Source organism: Ctenopharyngodon idella, chromosome 13 (assembly GCF_019924925.1).
Source record: "Ctenopharyngodon idella isolate HZGC_01 chromosome 13, HZGC01, whole genome shotgun sequence".
Taxonomy (NCBI): domain Eukaryota; kingdom Metazoa; phylum Chordata; class Actinopteri; order Cypriniformes; family Xenocyprididae; genus Ctenopharyngodon; species Ctenopharyngodon idella.
The window spans coordinates 6,082,966-6,099,440 of record NC_067232.1 but is presented as its reverse complement, the minus strand read 5'-3'; the positions used below and the strand labels follow the sequence as shown (position 1 = coordinate 6,099,440).

Here is a 16,475-nt window from a genome sequence, read left to right as displayed (position 1 = left end):
GTTAAGGTTAGAGCAGGGTTATGTTATATAGAATAGTGTATAACCAGGCATAAATACTAGGGTATTATACACTAGCTGAATATAAAAACTCTAGATTTTATATAGAAGCTAGTTAGACTAACTGTATATAAAAACAATAGAGGTCTATGTCCCCATTTAGCTTTAGTAAACGCGCGCGTGTGTGTGGTCCGGGTATTCCCTATACGTTGTGGGGACCAAACCAGGATGATAAAACCTGAAATTTTGGACGTGGTGTGTGTGTGTTGGTTGCTTCGCTACAACCTAAACAACATCAAAAAATAATAGCGACTGTGTGAGAGCATGAATGAAACTCTGCTCTTATGTAGTGGTCGCAATAGTCATTGACGCCATCTAGTGAACGAATGAGTATTTGCAGAGAGGCTGTTTGACTGAAACATCGCCTAGGCCCATGTTGTTTTATGTTTAGGTCGCAGCAAAGAAAGTAATTGTTGATAAAGAAGAAAAATAAAGACGTCTGTTGACATCTGTTGAGAATATGTGTGAGATTTTCCCACGTGAGAGTAAATGACACTTATAAAATAGAAGAGTGAATATACAAGAAAAAAATATATTTTTAAAAAAAGTATTCTTCTACAACCACAAAGTTCCAAGCAAACATTGTGAGGGAAAGAGGAAGATAAGATGGTTCTTTCCATTCACTGGAATAAGTGTTGGGCATCCAGAGAGGGACTGACCATCAGAGTACACAAGCCTTGTCTGAATCTCATTGGAGATTATGTAGGCAAGTTGAGAGACTTGGAACACACTGAATAATTACGATTTATATAAATATTACAAATTATATAAATTGCGAAATAAAAGATAAAAATATTTTTATTAGGTACAGATATTAGATATAGATTTAAGATCTTTACTTAAATCTACAAACCAACAAAAAGGTTTAATAGACAGTGGACACAAATCAACCTTTCATCATCAGCATCTTGACTCTTTGATGAGATAACATTGTGTAAGGGTATCTTGGACTTTTGCACCTTTATAACCTCTCTCTCTTACAACAGTTACAGATTCTTTCCCTCTATAGTATACGCTATATAGCTAAGTTTTTTTCCAACAAATAAATGTCACTCTCCTCCCTGTGTACTCAGTTGATGGAAAAGGGAAAAGTATTTGTTCTTTTGTGTCAAAAGTACATTTTCTAGGTAAAATGAATGTTTTGTCAAAGCAGATTTACCCATAGATATGCCATAAGTATGCCACACATAGTTGTTAATTACTGTACATGGCACTTTTTACAAATTAGTGACTATTACCAGACTAGTTGAACACTGCCACCGAATGTAGGAAATGGCATTATAGCTTCACCATTAATGAACCACGATGTAATTTACTGTCAGTTTTGTAACATTGTAACATTTGTAACTGGATGCACTCTGCATTTGACTTTTATTGTTCATCACAATTTAATATCAATCACCTTCACTCACCCTGGATAGTTCACCCATAGGTCCACCCCGTCATTTATTCACCCTCAATTTGTTCCAAATGGTTTAAAAACCTGTATGAAACCTGTATTTCTTTCTTCTGCTGAACACAAAAGAAGATATTTTGAAGAATATCGGTAACCAAAAAGTTGATGGGCCTCATTGACTTGCATAGTATGAAAAAAAAATACTATGGAAGTCAATGGGCATCAACAGTTTGGTTACTGACATTCTTCACAATAACTTCTTTTGTGTTCAGCAGAAGGAAGAAATTCATACAAGTTTAGAACAAATTGAAGATGAGTAGCTAAATAATGACAGTTTTCATTTTTGGGTGAACTCTGTCCCTTTAATTATTCTCAGGGAGGCCTGGAAAGCTGTATGACCCAGTCTGGGGTTTTAACGGGGTGTTCGCGACACCTAGAGAGTCAGCGGCAGTACTGCAAGGGCTCCCCCAATTTATAGTGTGAATATGCTATACAGGCTATAATATGCGGTATAAATAGCAATATGGCCGCTGCTTTCACATCTGTTTTTTTTTTTTTTTTTTTAAATAAATAAAAAGTAAGAAATAATAAAAATAAAATGAATGCATAAATGCAATCTGTTAAACTGTCTATTTTAACCATTGCCCATGAATAGGAAGTTTTTTTTTTTTTTTTTACATTTAACATTTTGGAAAAAAAAAAAAAAAAAGACGCGCCGGATTCAGCTCATTTTTACAAAGATTCTGAAACAGTAAGGTGGTTCTCAATCCAACGGTTCTGACATCATATATCAACTGTTTTTGGGGAAAATAAATAAAAATAATAAAATAAAATAATAAAAACAATAAAGACCCCATGCAGTGCTTACACTATGAAGTGTCCTGACATTATTCCTAATATATTGCGTGTGTGTGTGTGTGTGTGTGTGTGTGTGTGTGTGTGTGTGTGTGTGTGTGTATTTTATTGCTCTCTGACAGTAAAAGGGCACCCACGCATCATGGCTGCATCTGAAAGCATGCTCTATCGGGCAACTGGACGTACCTCCCGAGACTGATTTCGGACAGGCTTGATCTACAACATGATAGTAATGATCTTCAACAAAATAGAGAGAGCTTTGGTAATAAGCGAATATTTAATTAATAATCTTTTCTCGCTAGAAATGAAATCAAAGGTTGAAAAAAGTGGTTAAAAAAAAAGATATTTTTATTATATCAACTGTAACGAACTCACAGGATAGTATCATAGGCCAGGGATGGGCAACTTCGGTCCTGGAGGGAGAATCAGAACTGAATCAGAATGAGCTTTATTGCCGAGTATCCTTACACATACAAGGAATTTGTCTTGGTGACAGAAGCTTCCAGTGCACAGACAGAATGACAGCAACAAGACAGGTAATAACAATAAAATAAGTAAATAAAAATAAATATATATAAAAATACACAATATACAAAATAGACAATATATGTACAGGTATGTTATATACAATGCAAGGGAATGTGAATATGAGGTATGGTATGCTAAGTAAATATGAGTATAAATAGTATTTATTTATAACTCACCAGCCTGTAACTTTCTAGTAATCCTGAAGACCTTGATTAGCTTGTTCAGGTGTGTTTGATTAGGGTTGGAGCTAAACAAAAGGATAGATCCATGCTGCCTTCAAAAATCAATCAGATGAAGGTATCTCAGTTGGCAGGATGTAACACGATCATAAGATTCAGATGTATCTTGCTCTTGGACGCAGCCATTCATCACTTTGAGGAGCGAAGAGAAGGTGAACCTCGATCCTTGTCTTTGCCAGTCATATATAGGGAATCAGTGTGTACACATCTGCACAAGCTTATTAAGATTTTCAGGAAAATTACAGGCAGGTGTGTGTGAAAGTGGGGTTTTAACTAAACTCTGCAGGATATTGGTCTTTGGCACCCCTGTTCTAGAGCTGTTCTGGAGCTTGGACCCTAACAGAGGCTTTTTCATTCGCATCCACATACCCAAGATAAAGCTCCACCCATATGTTTTTCATTTGAACCTAAACATGGGGATATTATAGGACTAACTCAGGTATGAATAATCATATACATTATTAAAAAAAAATAATGGCATGTAAGTCCCATTCTAACCCATCTGGGTGTTTAGAACTTTAAATTCGAAACCTTATTCATAAGGGGCCATGAACATTTACATATATAATAACATAATAGGCCTATTATATCTACAATATAAAGTCTAATTTACATTGATTTTTAACATTTTTTTCCCAGCCTCCCTACTTAGCTTGATGTGGATTTCTTAGCAAATGTCTAAAAAAAAAAAAAAAGGTTTTCATACTAATTATTTTCTTGAGTTTGATTTGCACGTTTGGCCAGTAGGTGGCCTAAGTGACTAACTGAAATTTACCTGACCTGATGTTGTGGCCAAAAGTCATAGCAGTGACATACATTTTGTGTTTCGCAGTTTGCTGTTTCAGTTGTTGTGGTGTTGATTCACATTGTATTCTAGAGTCATCAGACTGAACTTTAGAAATTAATTTTATCACAAAAACTCACATTTTACTGTTGAAGACTGATTGCTAAAAAGAGGGAAGAAGTGCATCTAATTATTGTGTTCTTGTGTTAGCAATGGTTACCTCCAAAAAAAGACATGCAGCCATCATTGCTTTGCATCAAAATGGCCTCACATGCAAGGAAACTGCTGCAAAGAATATTACACCTGAAAGAACCATTTACCGGATCATCAAGAACTTCAAGGAGAGGTTAAACTGCAGTGAAGAAGGCCTCAGGATGTCCTAGAGTATCCAGCAAGCTCCAGGACCGTCTCCTCCTGAGGAGTCAGCTATGGGATTGTGTCACCACTTGTGCAGAGCTGCTCAATATTGGCAGCAAGTGGGTGTGAGTGCATCTGCACGCACAGTGAGACAAACACTTTTGGATAGATTCAAACTCTGTGAGAAGTGCAAGGATTACAGCAGAAGACTGGTGCAAGGTTATTTTCTCCGATTAAGTGCCTTTCCGACTGATTGTGACATCTGGAAAATCGATCGTCCGGTGAGGAAAATATGAATGCTACCATGAGTACTGTGTCGTGCCAACAGTGAAGCATCCATTGTGGAGTTGTTTTTCATCCAAGGGAGTGGGCTGTGTAACAATTCTTCCCTAAAAATACTGCCAGGAGTACAGAATGTTATCAAAACATCCTGCAAGAGCAACTTCTCCTAATGATCCAGGAACAATTTGGTGATGATTTGTGTTTTTTCCAGCACGATGGAGCACCATGTCACAAGGCAATAGTGATAATGAAGTGGCTCAGAGATCACTACATTGAAATTTTGGATCTGTGGCAAATACCCGGATCTTAATCCCATTAACACCTTAACACCTGTGGTCAGTCCTCAAAAGGCGAGTGGACAAGCAGAATTGTGATCAACTCCGAGCACAAATAAGGCAAGAATGGATCACCAGCAGTCAGGATTTGGCCCAGAGCATCCAGCATGCCAGAGCGAATTGCAGAGGTTATAAAGAAGAAGGGTCAACATTGTAAATATTGACTCTCTGCATATATTGAATGTTTTTTTTTGTTTGTTTGTTTTTGCCAATAAAACCCTATAAACTTCGAAATGCTTATCATTGTTTTCCAGTATACCATAGAAACGTGAAAAAATAATCTACAAATACTCAAGCAGCAAACTTTGTGAAACACAAAATGTATATCACTGCCAATACTTTTGGCTACGGCTGTAGAAGTTAGCACTTATAGGAAATTAATGTGTTAATATGAATTACAAAATTAAATAGACACGAAGTATATCTAAAGAATACTAATGAATGCATAAATGTTTTAATGACTGCCTGTTTTTCTTTCTTCTTCTTTTAAAAGGGATAGTTCACCCAAAAATGAAAATTCTGTCATCATTTAATCACCCTTAAGTTGTTCCAAACCTGTATGAATTTTTCAAAAATGTCGTCTTTTGTGTTCAGCAGAAGAAAGAAATTCATGCAGGTTTGGAACAACTTGAGGGTGAGTAAATGATGACAGAATTTTCATTTTTGGGTGAACTATCCCTTTAAATAACTTTTTTAATTTATTTTTAAAAAACATTGAAAGGCAATGCTGCAAGCAGAGAGAGTGCAATGTGATTATTTAAAGCCCTGCCGGGAATCCAAGAAATAGTCCTGTAGTTAAGAGTGTGTTTTACTGTCCATTATTAGAATGGTTCGCCAACTCGGGCACTTAGACTGTAGTTTAACTTAGAAAGGCTGTGCTCCAGCGAAGCCCTTCGATTTTTACATCCGGTCCTTAGAAATTCAGGGTATCAGTGGTAAAAATTGAACAAGGGAGTCCGGATTCCATTACATTCCGAGCCATCTAACTCTGTGATCTAGCACAAATGGAAATCCAGTTCAGTGTTCAAACATCATTTGACTTACATACGATTAATTATTGATGTGTTCACAGTGTGCTTGTTCAGCATCATCTCCCAGTGAGGGCATGAAGTGAAGAGAGGCTCAACCAAAGCTGCACATCTTAACTGTAACAACAAAAGAAAAGGTGTTTTTAGATGTATATGTAGAGCTATTCCTGTTTGAACTTCATTTCAAATAACTGATTTGAAATTCAAAGATTTTTTGGGTTACACTTTATTTTAAGATGTCTTTGTTACAGTGGATTATACATTTAAGTACTTAATAACAACATGTACTTACTATAGGGTCAGGTTTAGGGTTAGTTTCATGTAATTATGCATAATTTACTGTTATTACATAGTAATTACATGTAACACATGTAACAAATAAACTGCAAAATAAATCGTTACCATATCTTGTAGCTTTTAATTTATTTATTAGTCGCAATTTTATGTTCGTGTGGGCTGGACACCTGCGTAATTTACTGTTATTACATAGTAATTACATGTAACGCGTGTAACAAATAAACTGCAAAATAAATTGTTACCATATTTTGTAGCTTTTCCTTTATCTATTATAGTCACAATTTTATGTTCATGTGGACTGGATACCTGCATTGTACCGTTTTCTAAAAAATGTGTTCACAGCTTGAAGACGCGAGCTACAAGGACGCTTCGAACTTTTCTCCACAAGATGGCGTAACACGCATACGAGATCAACCAGTATATGAGACGCGCTTCTGGCCACTTGAACACAGTTGAGCTGCATGCACACCTTTCACGTGTAGCCTACTCCGTTCTATGTTTCAAGCTGAGGTGAAACTCATCTTTTGCTTTTTTCAGTAATTCAGACAACAGTTAAGTAAACTATGCAACACTTACATTTTACACGTTTTGCTATTGCAGTTATAGAATATAAGCTCTGTAAGTATAAATTATTAAATATATTAAAGTATTCAACTAGAACTACTAAATCTATAAAGGTCTGTATAATAAGGCAAATGTCTGTAAATGGGTCCTGCATCTTACATTCTAGTTCTCTAGCTTTTGTACTAAAGAGAAAGATTTGAATATAGGCTATCTAATTTTTATCCTCTGGAGCATGAATGTGAGTAAAAACGCCAGTTGCAGTTCATCTAAATGATGTGCAACCAAGACACCAGCAGCTAACATGACATCTGTTTAAATGCTTTCATGCTAATACACTCCTCTCGAATAGCGTCTTTGTTAGTGCGTCAAAGATTATTTACAGAATGAGTCAATTGCTAAATGGTTTCATGATTGTTGAGCGGAATCGCCGTAGGAGGCGGTTAGGACTATTGGAGGCTGTGAGGTCGAGCTCTGGCGCGCAGCGGGGCTCCAATAGGAGCGGCGTTAATTGAGGAGGCAGAGTCGAGGCGGGCCAGTAGAGCACGGGAGCGCGAAGAGCTGGGGCAGGGCACGGTTCTTGGAGCTGAGCGTATTGTTTAGATGTATAAAATATGAGACCAAAATCTCTCTCTTCCTACCCCCTCTTTCTTTAAAAAACAGATATTTCACAATATCTCCTGGTCTCAGCTAAATCTACACTCACATTATTACTATTCTGTTATTGTGGATATTTTTATTTGCTGTATCTTATCGATTTTGTCTTTATGTGCACCCATTAAATTGCCCTGCTTCATCAAATCACAGAAAGCTTTCCCTGTTAGAGCTGAAAATTTGTTATTATGGTTAAAGTCGCATTAGTTAATAATATTTGCATTAATAATAATTATTATTATAAGCTTATGTTGTTGTTTTTGTGCAATACTGATGGCAGTACGCGAAGTGTACTGTATTAAGGGAATAGCCTAGCTTATGGTATTTGAACATAACATTACAAATAAATCATGTTTTGTGTGTGTGTGTATTTTTTAGCCTACCGCATTTAGCTGCAACTAATGTGTAGCACCAAAAAATAGATTTGATAGTAAAATGTGTAGCCTATTTTTTCCTGTTTGTTTTTGTACAAATGACTGAGCTACCGATAGCCTATCTGTTTGACTTGTTTTAAGTTGGGTTATAATGTGAATGCAGGTGTAGGAAGGTTATATGTTGTCTCCGTCAGTATAAGAGACGCATGTCTGCTTGCTCAACACCCACCCACGTGTAAGAATGATTCGGAAAGTTTTTTAGATTTCTTTAACCTTACATGCTGTTGTGGAGAAACAAAATCTGAATATTTAGTTTTTCCACAGTTCGTTGGATCTCATCCGAATTAACCTTCAAACGGGCTCTTACACTCTGATCTTACTGCTGATCCTGTATCATAGCCTCTTGTGACCTCTAAATTACTCTGTAATAGAATTACAGTTTTTAATCCTGCTTGCCAGAACGCCTCATCACAGGCTGCTGGGTCAAAAACAACACTCGCAGTACTCCTTTAAATGATTTATTATTTTATTTTTTTTGTTGTTGTTAATCGACTTTACAGAATGAAAGTCATTGGTAATTCGTGTACATTTTCTATCAAAAAAATAAATAAAAAATCAGTGGCTGTCTCTAAAAACCAAGTAGTTTTTCCACGTGAAGTAGCTTTTTAGTTTTTTGAACCAAAAGGAAAGACGCGAGCAGCCGACCAAAATAAAAAAAATATATATATAGAATTGATCCAAAGGACTCAACAATAGTCTATGTTGGGTAAAATATAGAATAATGAAGTGATGTGACGTTACCTTTGAGATGTGAGAATGCCTATGTCAGTCCTTCAGGAGCAGCTAAAGATCTGAAGTAGAAATTACCGCCAACGTTTTTTGTCACATTTAGCTATAGCCTACGTGATCTGAAAATAGGCTACTGAATAGGCCTACTTTTTTGGGTTGAATTATTTCCCCATAATGGGATAACACGAACAATCATATAACTTACAGCTTTTAAATAACAGAAACTATCATTATGCGTATAAAATTAAATAGTTTTTTAGACATTTAATAGCGGTTCGATCATTGTCCTCCTATACACACTTCCGCCTAATGCACATCTTTGCCACAGTCGCAATAGCCTACTAACTCACAGTGCGGATTCTAGCTCTACGTACCTTGTCCTGTGCTTATTTGTGAGAAGGGGACTGTTTCGGGAGGGGAAAGGCCCAGTCTTGCCAAGAGTGGTTGCACTGACAGGCTATGCCGAGGCTCCAAGCTTTCAATCCGGGTCAGAGGGAACTGACGCTCATTGAGAACTGCATGAATACACACGAATAGAAAAGTTGTGTTCAGTTAGCCGATGAAATCAGAGAAAAAACAGGGCTGTACAATCTTTTCTTATTGCCGTCTGCGGTCCAATTGCATTCATTTGTCTCTGTGCGTCTAAGGTTATGGGAACAGGACAAAAAAATCTATTCTGCCTTTTTGACACCCTCGCCATAGGGATAATACACACGTTTAGGCACTGGATGTGTATGAAAATGTTATGTAGACTATTGTTGCTCAAGTTATCATATATATGAAGATGTAATTGAATTAATAATCTTTGTGTACAACAAGAGTTTATGAGGGCCCACATCTCTTTGCAACTACGAAAAGCATCGTTTGTAAGCAAATAAATGAGGCGACATGTATTCAAAGATATCAAACCATTGTTTTTTTTTTTTTTTTTTTTTTTTTTTTTAGCGATGTCTTATATGATAGCTAAAAATTCAATATAGCCTAATGTAATATAAGCGATTCTCGTTAATTAATTCAAGTTTTTACCACCTGTTATATTATCAATCTTATTTTCAAATAGCATTAGCCTATTGATATTACAGTTTAAAAGAAAACTGCTCGTCTCTAAACCAATTTTCAGTCGTAAACATGTTCAAGACGTATATCGGCCGATAAATTAATGTGGTCTGAGAGGACAGAATGATAAAGATCAGTGTAAAGTGATTGGAGAGCTCCATCGGCCATTGATTGTCCATATCTATTTTCTGCAGATGAACTTCAGAAGTAAAAAGTAGTCTCTCACGATCAACTATACCAGTGAATACAAATCAAATGCTTCTTTATTTTAGCATTTTATGTAATCAAGTGTCATTAGGATCAATGGGTATTTCCTTATGGTCGCTCAATTTTAAACTTGAGATGACTTACAAGACATGAACAAAGCACCTTACATAATTACGAACGTGAGTGAAATAATAAACACAGCCTTATTTAGCATTACCGGTTGTAGGAGCTGAAACAACAGCTTTCGTTTAGTCTCTAAGTTATCTGCCGTAAAACGGACAGACGAGAATAAGAGGAGGAGGGATAGATGATAAGGGGCAAAATAGCTATATAAAGAAATGTTAAATCAGCTTATGGTTGCAATTATAAAACAAGCGAGTCTTTAACTAATTTAAACAGAATTAGTCCATGATACAAATGGCTAATAATGGTTTTAATAAAGGTTCAAAAAAGGTTGGTTAGTTTTGTCTTCGGCATTGACAAATTCGACAAATGAATGCCTTTGATTAAGTTATTTGTCACATCTACAATGTTCCTCTACTTTTGGATAACTAAAATCAGAGACACGAACGATGTGAGTCTTCAAGTCTTATTGTTTAGTAGCTAAAGCTATTCTCCATTCATAGAATAACATTTACCTTTAGTATTTATGTCAATGAACTATTTGTGTTTGTTAAAGTGCGCTGTAAAAGTTCTGGAGCAAACTAACTGAACTTCTAAATTACGTCCTCTGTATGGTTTTCTGTGTGTTAATGCGAGTTAGTGTTAGCTACTCGCCCAAAGGTAGCTTTTTCCTTGCCTAGCTCAATTTGGAATGAAAAGCCGTTTCGTTGATTACAATGGGACACTGGTCCAGGGGAGGAGTCCTCCATGATTAGTCAATTTAATGGTGTACACTTAATTTTCGCATTGTGTACATTAGCCACTGACTATTAACAAAAAGAAAGAAGAATGTTCAACGTGTCACAGCGGATTTTATGTTTTAAAAAGTTCCTGTAGCCTACTACAAATTATGTGTAGGCTATGTTGAAGAATTTTTGTTACACGAGTGATAAACTTATTTCATGCTCTCCGTAAACTGGAGAGATAATAGTTTAAATGTTGTTGTAGGCTAAAGAAAATGATTTGTGGAAATGACACACATAATACAGTTTTATAACAAAATGGAATACTGTATTTTCAGTTTAGAAACGTATACATTAACAGAAGCACGCAAGAAAGTAACATTGAGTTATAAGCGCTGGACTGGAAACATGAAATAGACTTGGTCAGTCGATGATGATATCCAGTATTTTGTCTTTTGCATTATTCTCGACTGATAATTCATGGTCACTAAAGAGTTCTTTTCATGGCATAAAACAGAGAAACAAAACGCCTAGAGCACTTAATAGTTACGTTTTGACGAATAGTTTATGTAGGGACACCAAGCCAAGAAAAGTGAACAGGGATAGAAAAGAGAATGGGTATAGCAATATTATTTACAGACTTATTTCTACACATATATTACAGACTGGGAGAATGATCGCATTATTTAAGATATACATAATTCAATATAAAATCTCGAAATAAAAATAAAAATCTGATACAGTCATAACGATTCAGTTCCACATTTGACCAGTACCCCACATAGGCAGTGACAGAAAGTGTAGTAAAAAGGTGCTTACGACTCAAATGATTGTCTGATGAACATAAAGGAAAAGAGGATTGCATCCTGGCTGCTCGTCGTCACTCGGACTAAAACAGAAAAAAAGGCGATGGACACCGGTTTCTGGTAATTCCCTCTTCACGGTGGTCCTGGTAGACATAATAAACGTGGGGCATTTCCCCATATACAAAAAAATGAAAGAAAAAAAATATATATTTAGTTATATATATATCATGCAAGTGATGGGGTGGGGGAAAGGTGTGGGGTCCATTGAAAGCGCTTGAAAAACACGTGCTTTTATGTTTTTTTTTCTTTTTTTTTTTCCTTTTTATAATAGTAATATCAATTGGTCCTTTTTCATATTCCCCGATAATTAATAAAGTTTATTCAGGTCCATTTTCCTGTATATATTTCTCTGTTTGCGTATCATACGTCGCATTCCGAGTCACTTGATGTTACTGAAAGAATCGACGTGCCCGTGTCGACTCGCTCTGTCATACTCGAAACACTGGTCGTTGGACTAGCTGCAGTTGATGGCGACTCCGCCGAACTGCGTGGAGTGCAGCCGGATTCTGAAAGGGACCGCATGCCATTCTGCCCTATTGCTTGATGCTGGAGCCTATAGCAGAAAAGTGAGAGAATGGTATGCCATTAGAATATAAAAGTTGTAGGCCATTTTTTTTTTTCACTGAAAAACGCGCCTCCATTTTCATGTAATTATTGTGCTATATTAACTATATTAAACATAGTTCTTTAAAACGATATAGATAAAAATAGAACTGAATAATTCTAAACATTTGCTTACGTGATAAAGTGGATGCTACTGCTATATACGATACATAAAGCCATGTTGCTACAAGGATTAAGTCTACATACCAAAACATTAGCATATTTATAATCTATCCTTGAGATTTGATTGACTTCTCAGGATATTTGTATCTTGTAATGATACAAATAAGTAGGCTACTGTTTTCAATTCAATTGTGTTAAAATTAGGTGACGTCAGTTAAAGATTGCTTAGACCAAAAATGTCATAGTTCTTGCTTCTATTAGCGATGTGTTGTCATCCATTCAAGTGCAATTTGTAGATTTATCCATTAAATAATATAAATAAGTTACACCAGTCAAAGTGTGTACTTAGTTTCTGCTGCTTTTTTATTCCCAAGACACATACTGTAGTAATATTTAGCGTTTAAGGAGTAAAAAATAATTTGACTAGGCTAAATCATCAGAGATAAAACTCACTCTAACTAATTTACGCCGTGTTATGTGTAATATAAATATGAAGTACATTGGCAAGTTACATATTTAGCCTAACAATTTGCACAGTGTCAAATATAACAAACACTAGACCCTAGAATAATTAATAATGATTTATTTCTCAATGTTGTGTGTCCGCAGGGTTACAAATATTTGTATTTACAATCTCATGTTGTAAAACTTGTCTCTGTCTAAGAATCTTTGATACTTTGCATTGACAATTACTTTGGGTAAATTTGACTTTCCAGTGTTTCAACAAGAGAAATGCTATAGGCTACATACAGAGTTTTTTTCTTTTTTTTTCTCCAATTAGGCTTTATCCATATTTGTATTGTTATGTCTAGTATCTAAAAATTTCAAGATTTAAATATTTAAAGATTCAAGATTTAAATATTTGATGTGTTAAAGGCTATTTTGTAACAGTGTAGGCAGAACACAATAGCTTTGATGTGAAGATCATGATGTTTAATGATGTTTAATCATGGTATGTTATTTTTGGCATTTCATTTTTTTAAAAAAACTTTTTTTTTTTCCCATTGCATTTTTCACATGTTAACAAACATAAGACAGGTAATTTTATCTATTTGTTTTTATGCTCTAGTTAAGACGTTCTAAACATCTTACACATGGCACAACTAAAATGTCGTCGCTCTCGCTCCCTCATTTTTTGTATGTCTGTAAAATCTATTTGATTCTGTATTTACTGCAATACTTACACAATACATTGTGTTTACACATATCACAAAAATTAATTTATTAATATATATGTTTATTACTAATGTTTAAACAACATTTCCATGGAAAGGCAAACATACATAACGTGACTGACCTGTTTTTTGCTGCCGCTGCCCTGTCTCGTTGTCTCCGGTTTTTAAACCAATTTCCGACCTGTGTAGGAGTGAGTCCAGTGGCTTGAGCCAGTTCCCTTTTCTTGCTGGGATTTGGGTAGGGGTCCTGAAGGTACCACTCCCGCAACAGACTCCGCGTTCGCTCTTTGAAACAATGCGTCTTCTGCTCACCGTCCCAGATGGTTCTAGGCAGGGGAAACTTCTTTCGCACCCTGTACTTATCAACCGGTCCTAGGGGACGCCCGCGTAGTTTCTCGGCCTCCTGATAGTGAGCCTCTAGCCACATCGCTTGTAATTTACCATGCGAGTCCTTGGTAAACTTGTGGTTCTCCAAAATGTGGTAGAGATCGCGAAAATTGCCTGTGTGGAAGGCAACCACAGCCCGGGCACGAAGGATGGATTCATGCTTGTTGATCGCCTCGCAAGCACCCGGCGCCACTGGAAGCGACCATAGGAAGCGACCCAGCCGCTCGATGTCCCCGGTCTCCTCCAGCGTCTCGCAGACGCTCGCCACTTGCTCTGGAGAGAAGTTTAGGGTCGGTAGCTGAAACATTGACAAGTCTTCGGGAGACCTGGTGCTGGGCGCACTGCTCGCCAAGAGCAAAGGGCGATCAGCAAAGTTTGGCAGGAAGAAATGAGAGGGATAAAGCTCTAAAGGCGATCTGAAAACCATGGAAATGACCTGAGAGAGAATGAAATTTGCCAAGGAAAAAAGAACGACGAATTCGGATTGAATGATTCAATAGCTATCGCCTAATGACACCAGCCTCATAATATCTCCCCCTAAATCCACCGTGAGTGTAGCATTGAAATATTTTGTTTCGCTTTTCTATTGGTCTTCTCGGTGTCGTTGTAGGGTTGTCGTGGCAGCCCTGCCAATCACTGTCAAGCGTGCCAATCATTAGCCAGTACGTAGAGGCTTTCACCACTTCGGCTGCACGCACGGGGGGTTATCAGGAACTCCAATCTCAACAGCACCCTCCCTCCCTTGACTCGTGTGAAGTCGAAGCAGAGTCTCGCCTATTTGTTGAATGGAATGAGCAATTAGAGGGTGGAATATTATTGTGATCTTAACGAGGCTCGTTAAAGTTAAGAAGATATGTAGGGAGAGAAGGCAGGGGTGGGGTCTCGGGATGACAGTCACGGACACGGGAATTTAAATGAAGCGCTAAAACGGAATCTACGACAGGGTGCAGATAGGCTATTTCATTCTTTAGCGCCTTGTATGAAGCTGGAGAAGATACGATGTTACGCCGGCTCGCTTAACCCATAGCCTAAAACATTAGCCGTAAAAGCTTGAATTGTATATCTACAAGGATTAACAGATTTGTTCGCTGTGTATATCACACGCCGAAAAATCCCGGATCGTTTTTTTTATTTCGATGCTATTCTCACACAGTGACAACCGTTTACTAGTGGACGCGCATCCTTGTGGCTCCGCTGATGCTTTACTATCCTCAGAGACCAAACACTGGCCCATTGCCCACGCATGTTGAAAAAAAGCACGTGATCGTTGATGCACATTTTATTTTTATTTGGTTAAAACACTTTTTTTGCAGTTAGCTATAGTTAAATAATACCAATATTGTGCGCTACTTTAGATCGTTAAAATTTGAAAGACCTTTTCACGAGAATGAAGGATATAATCTATAACTATGCCACGAGATTCAGCTTCCAACGGCGTGTTGGTATGGGTTTCTTGGCATGCATCAAAGAGTCTGTGCTGCATTATATTTAGACAGTGCTTAGTTCGTTTTAAAAATTACTTGTCCACTCGATAAAGAACAATGACCATATTGTGAGAACATGAGGTGTAGCTACAAAGCCGCAGCATCCAGACTTTGTCTAATTTAGTATAATTTAATGCAACTTCCAGAACTGTTCAGGTACTTGTATGTCTCTTTAAGATACTGAATTCCATCTTATCAAATAAGCATACATGTAATAATATTTTTATTGTATTAACTTTATTTCCTATTCCGGTAACTTTAGCCACCCATGTCAGATTTACAGAAATGTACTGCAAGCTCTTGTGTGCGGAGCAGAATGAGGGGCGGGGAAGAGATCTTAATAGAAGTATTGGGTCACGTTGTGTCTCCAGGATCAAATCTGTTTGTTCTTCTGTCACAGGAAACTTAAGTGAAGTAACTCCAAGTGGCACTTCAAGTGGTCCCTTTGGAAAGCTTTTTGGACTGGAAATAACCTGTGTTGTTTCATTGTTGACCGTATTTTTAAAAATCACTTGGTCAAGCTGTTTTACATTTAGAAAAGCTCTTAATTATGGCATATGATACAGGTTTTTCCCCAGGTTTTTTATTTGGCGACATCAGTGTTTGCATGGCACGGTTCAAATGTGATTTGCAAAAAGTTCTGGCATGTAGTAGAAATTGCTTAAAAACAGAAAGAATGTGCCAAGTTGCCGTAAAATCACTTTGTTTAACATAGCCTTTGTTTTCGTTAAGCAAGTCATTAGCATCCCCAAATAACTTCATTCACCTGGTTTAATCGTCTGTTTATCCCCTATAGCTTTCATTGCTCTGTATACTATGCCAAAATCAGCGGGGAGCAAGGTCCTCAATACCGATGAACGTTTAGCTGTCTTTTTATTTGCTGACAAAGACTATGAAATAAGAAAGTAATAGACAGTGGATTATTTCGCAGCTGAGCATATATTATTTAAACATGTTTCTAGTTTCAGCATTTTTAAGTGAAGTGACATCAGGGGTTTGAAACTTAACACGTAATTTCGGAGTTCACTGTCTCCCTGAAAGAGCCATAATAAAGCTACGTGTCGTCACAGCATGCCAGAGATCACTGAGAAGAGCTCGGTCGTATGAGAAGGTAAGTAAACCATTTCTTATAGCTCTCGATTCAAACTTGCTCTCATTTCTTATCACACGAAAATGTGTCCTCCCATCCACCA

General features: G+C 37.0%; 1 protein-coding gene across 2 annotated transcripts; it reads right to left on the bottom strand.

Annotated features, from left to right (window-relative positions):
- Positions 1-1,131: 1,131 nt before the first annotated feature.
- Positions 1,132-14,371, bottom strand: six3a (SIX homeobox 3a). Of its 2 annotated transcripts, XR_007933355.1 has the most exons (4): positions 13,534-14,371; positions 11,464-12,063; positions 8,911-9,051; positions 1,132-5,978 (listed from the first exon to the last, which is right to left on the bottom strand). XR_007933355.1 is itself a non-coding variant. In XM_051918070.1 (2 exons), exons 1-2 carry the CDS (start codon positions 14,223-14,225, stop codon positions 11,871-11,873), a joined length of 885 nt encoding a protein of 294 aa, XP_051774030.1. In that variant the 5' UTR covers positions 14,226-14,371; the 3' UTR covers positions 11,260-11,870. The 2 variants fall into 2 exon arrangements, 1 of the variants encoding a protein (XP_051774030.1); XM_051918070.1 differs by lacking the exons at positions 1,132-5,978; positions 8,911-9,051 and having other exon boundaries at positions 11,260-12,063.
- Positions 14,372-16,475: the final 2,104 nt, after the last annotated feature.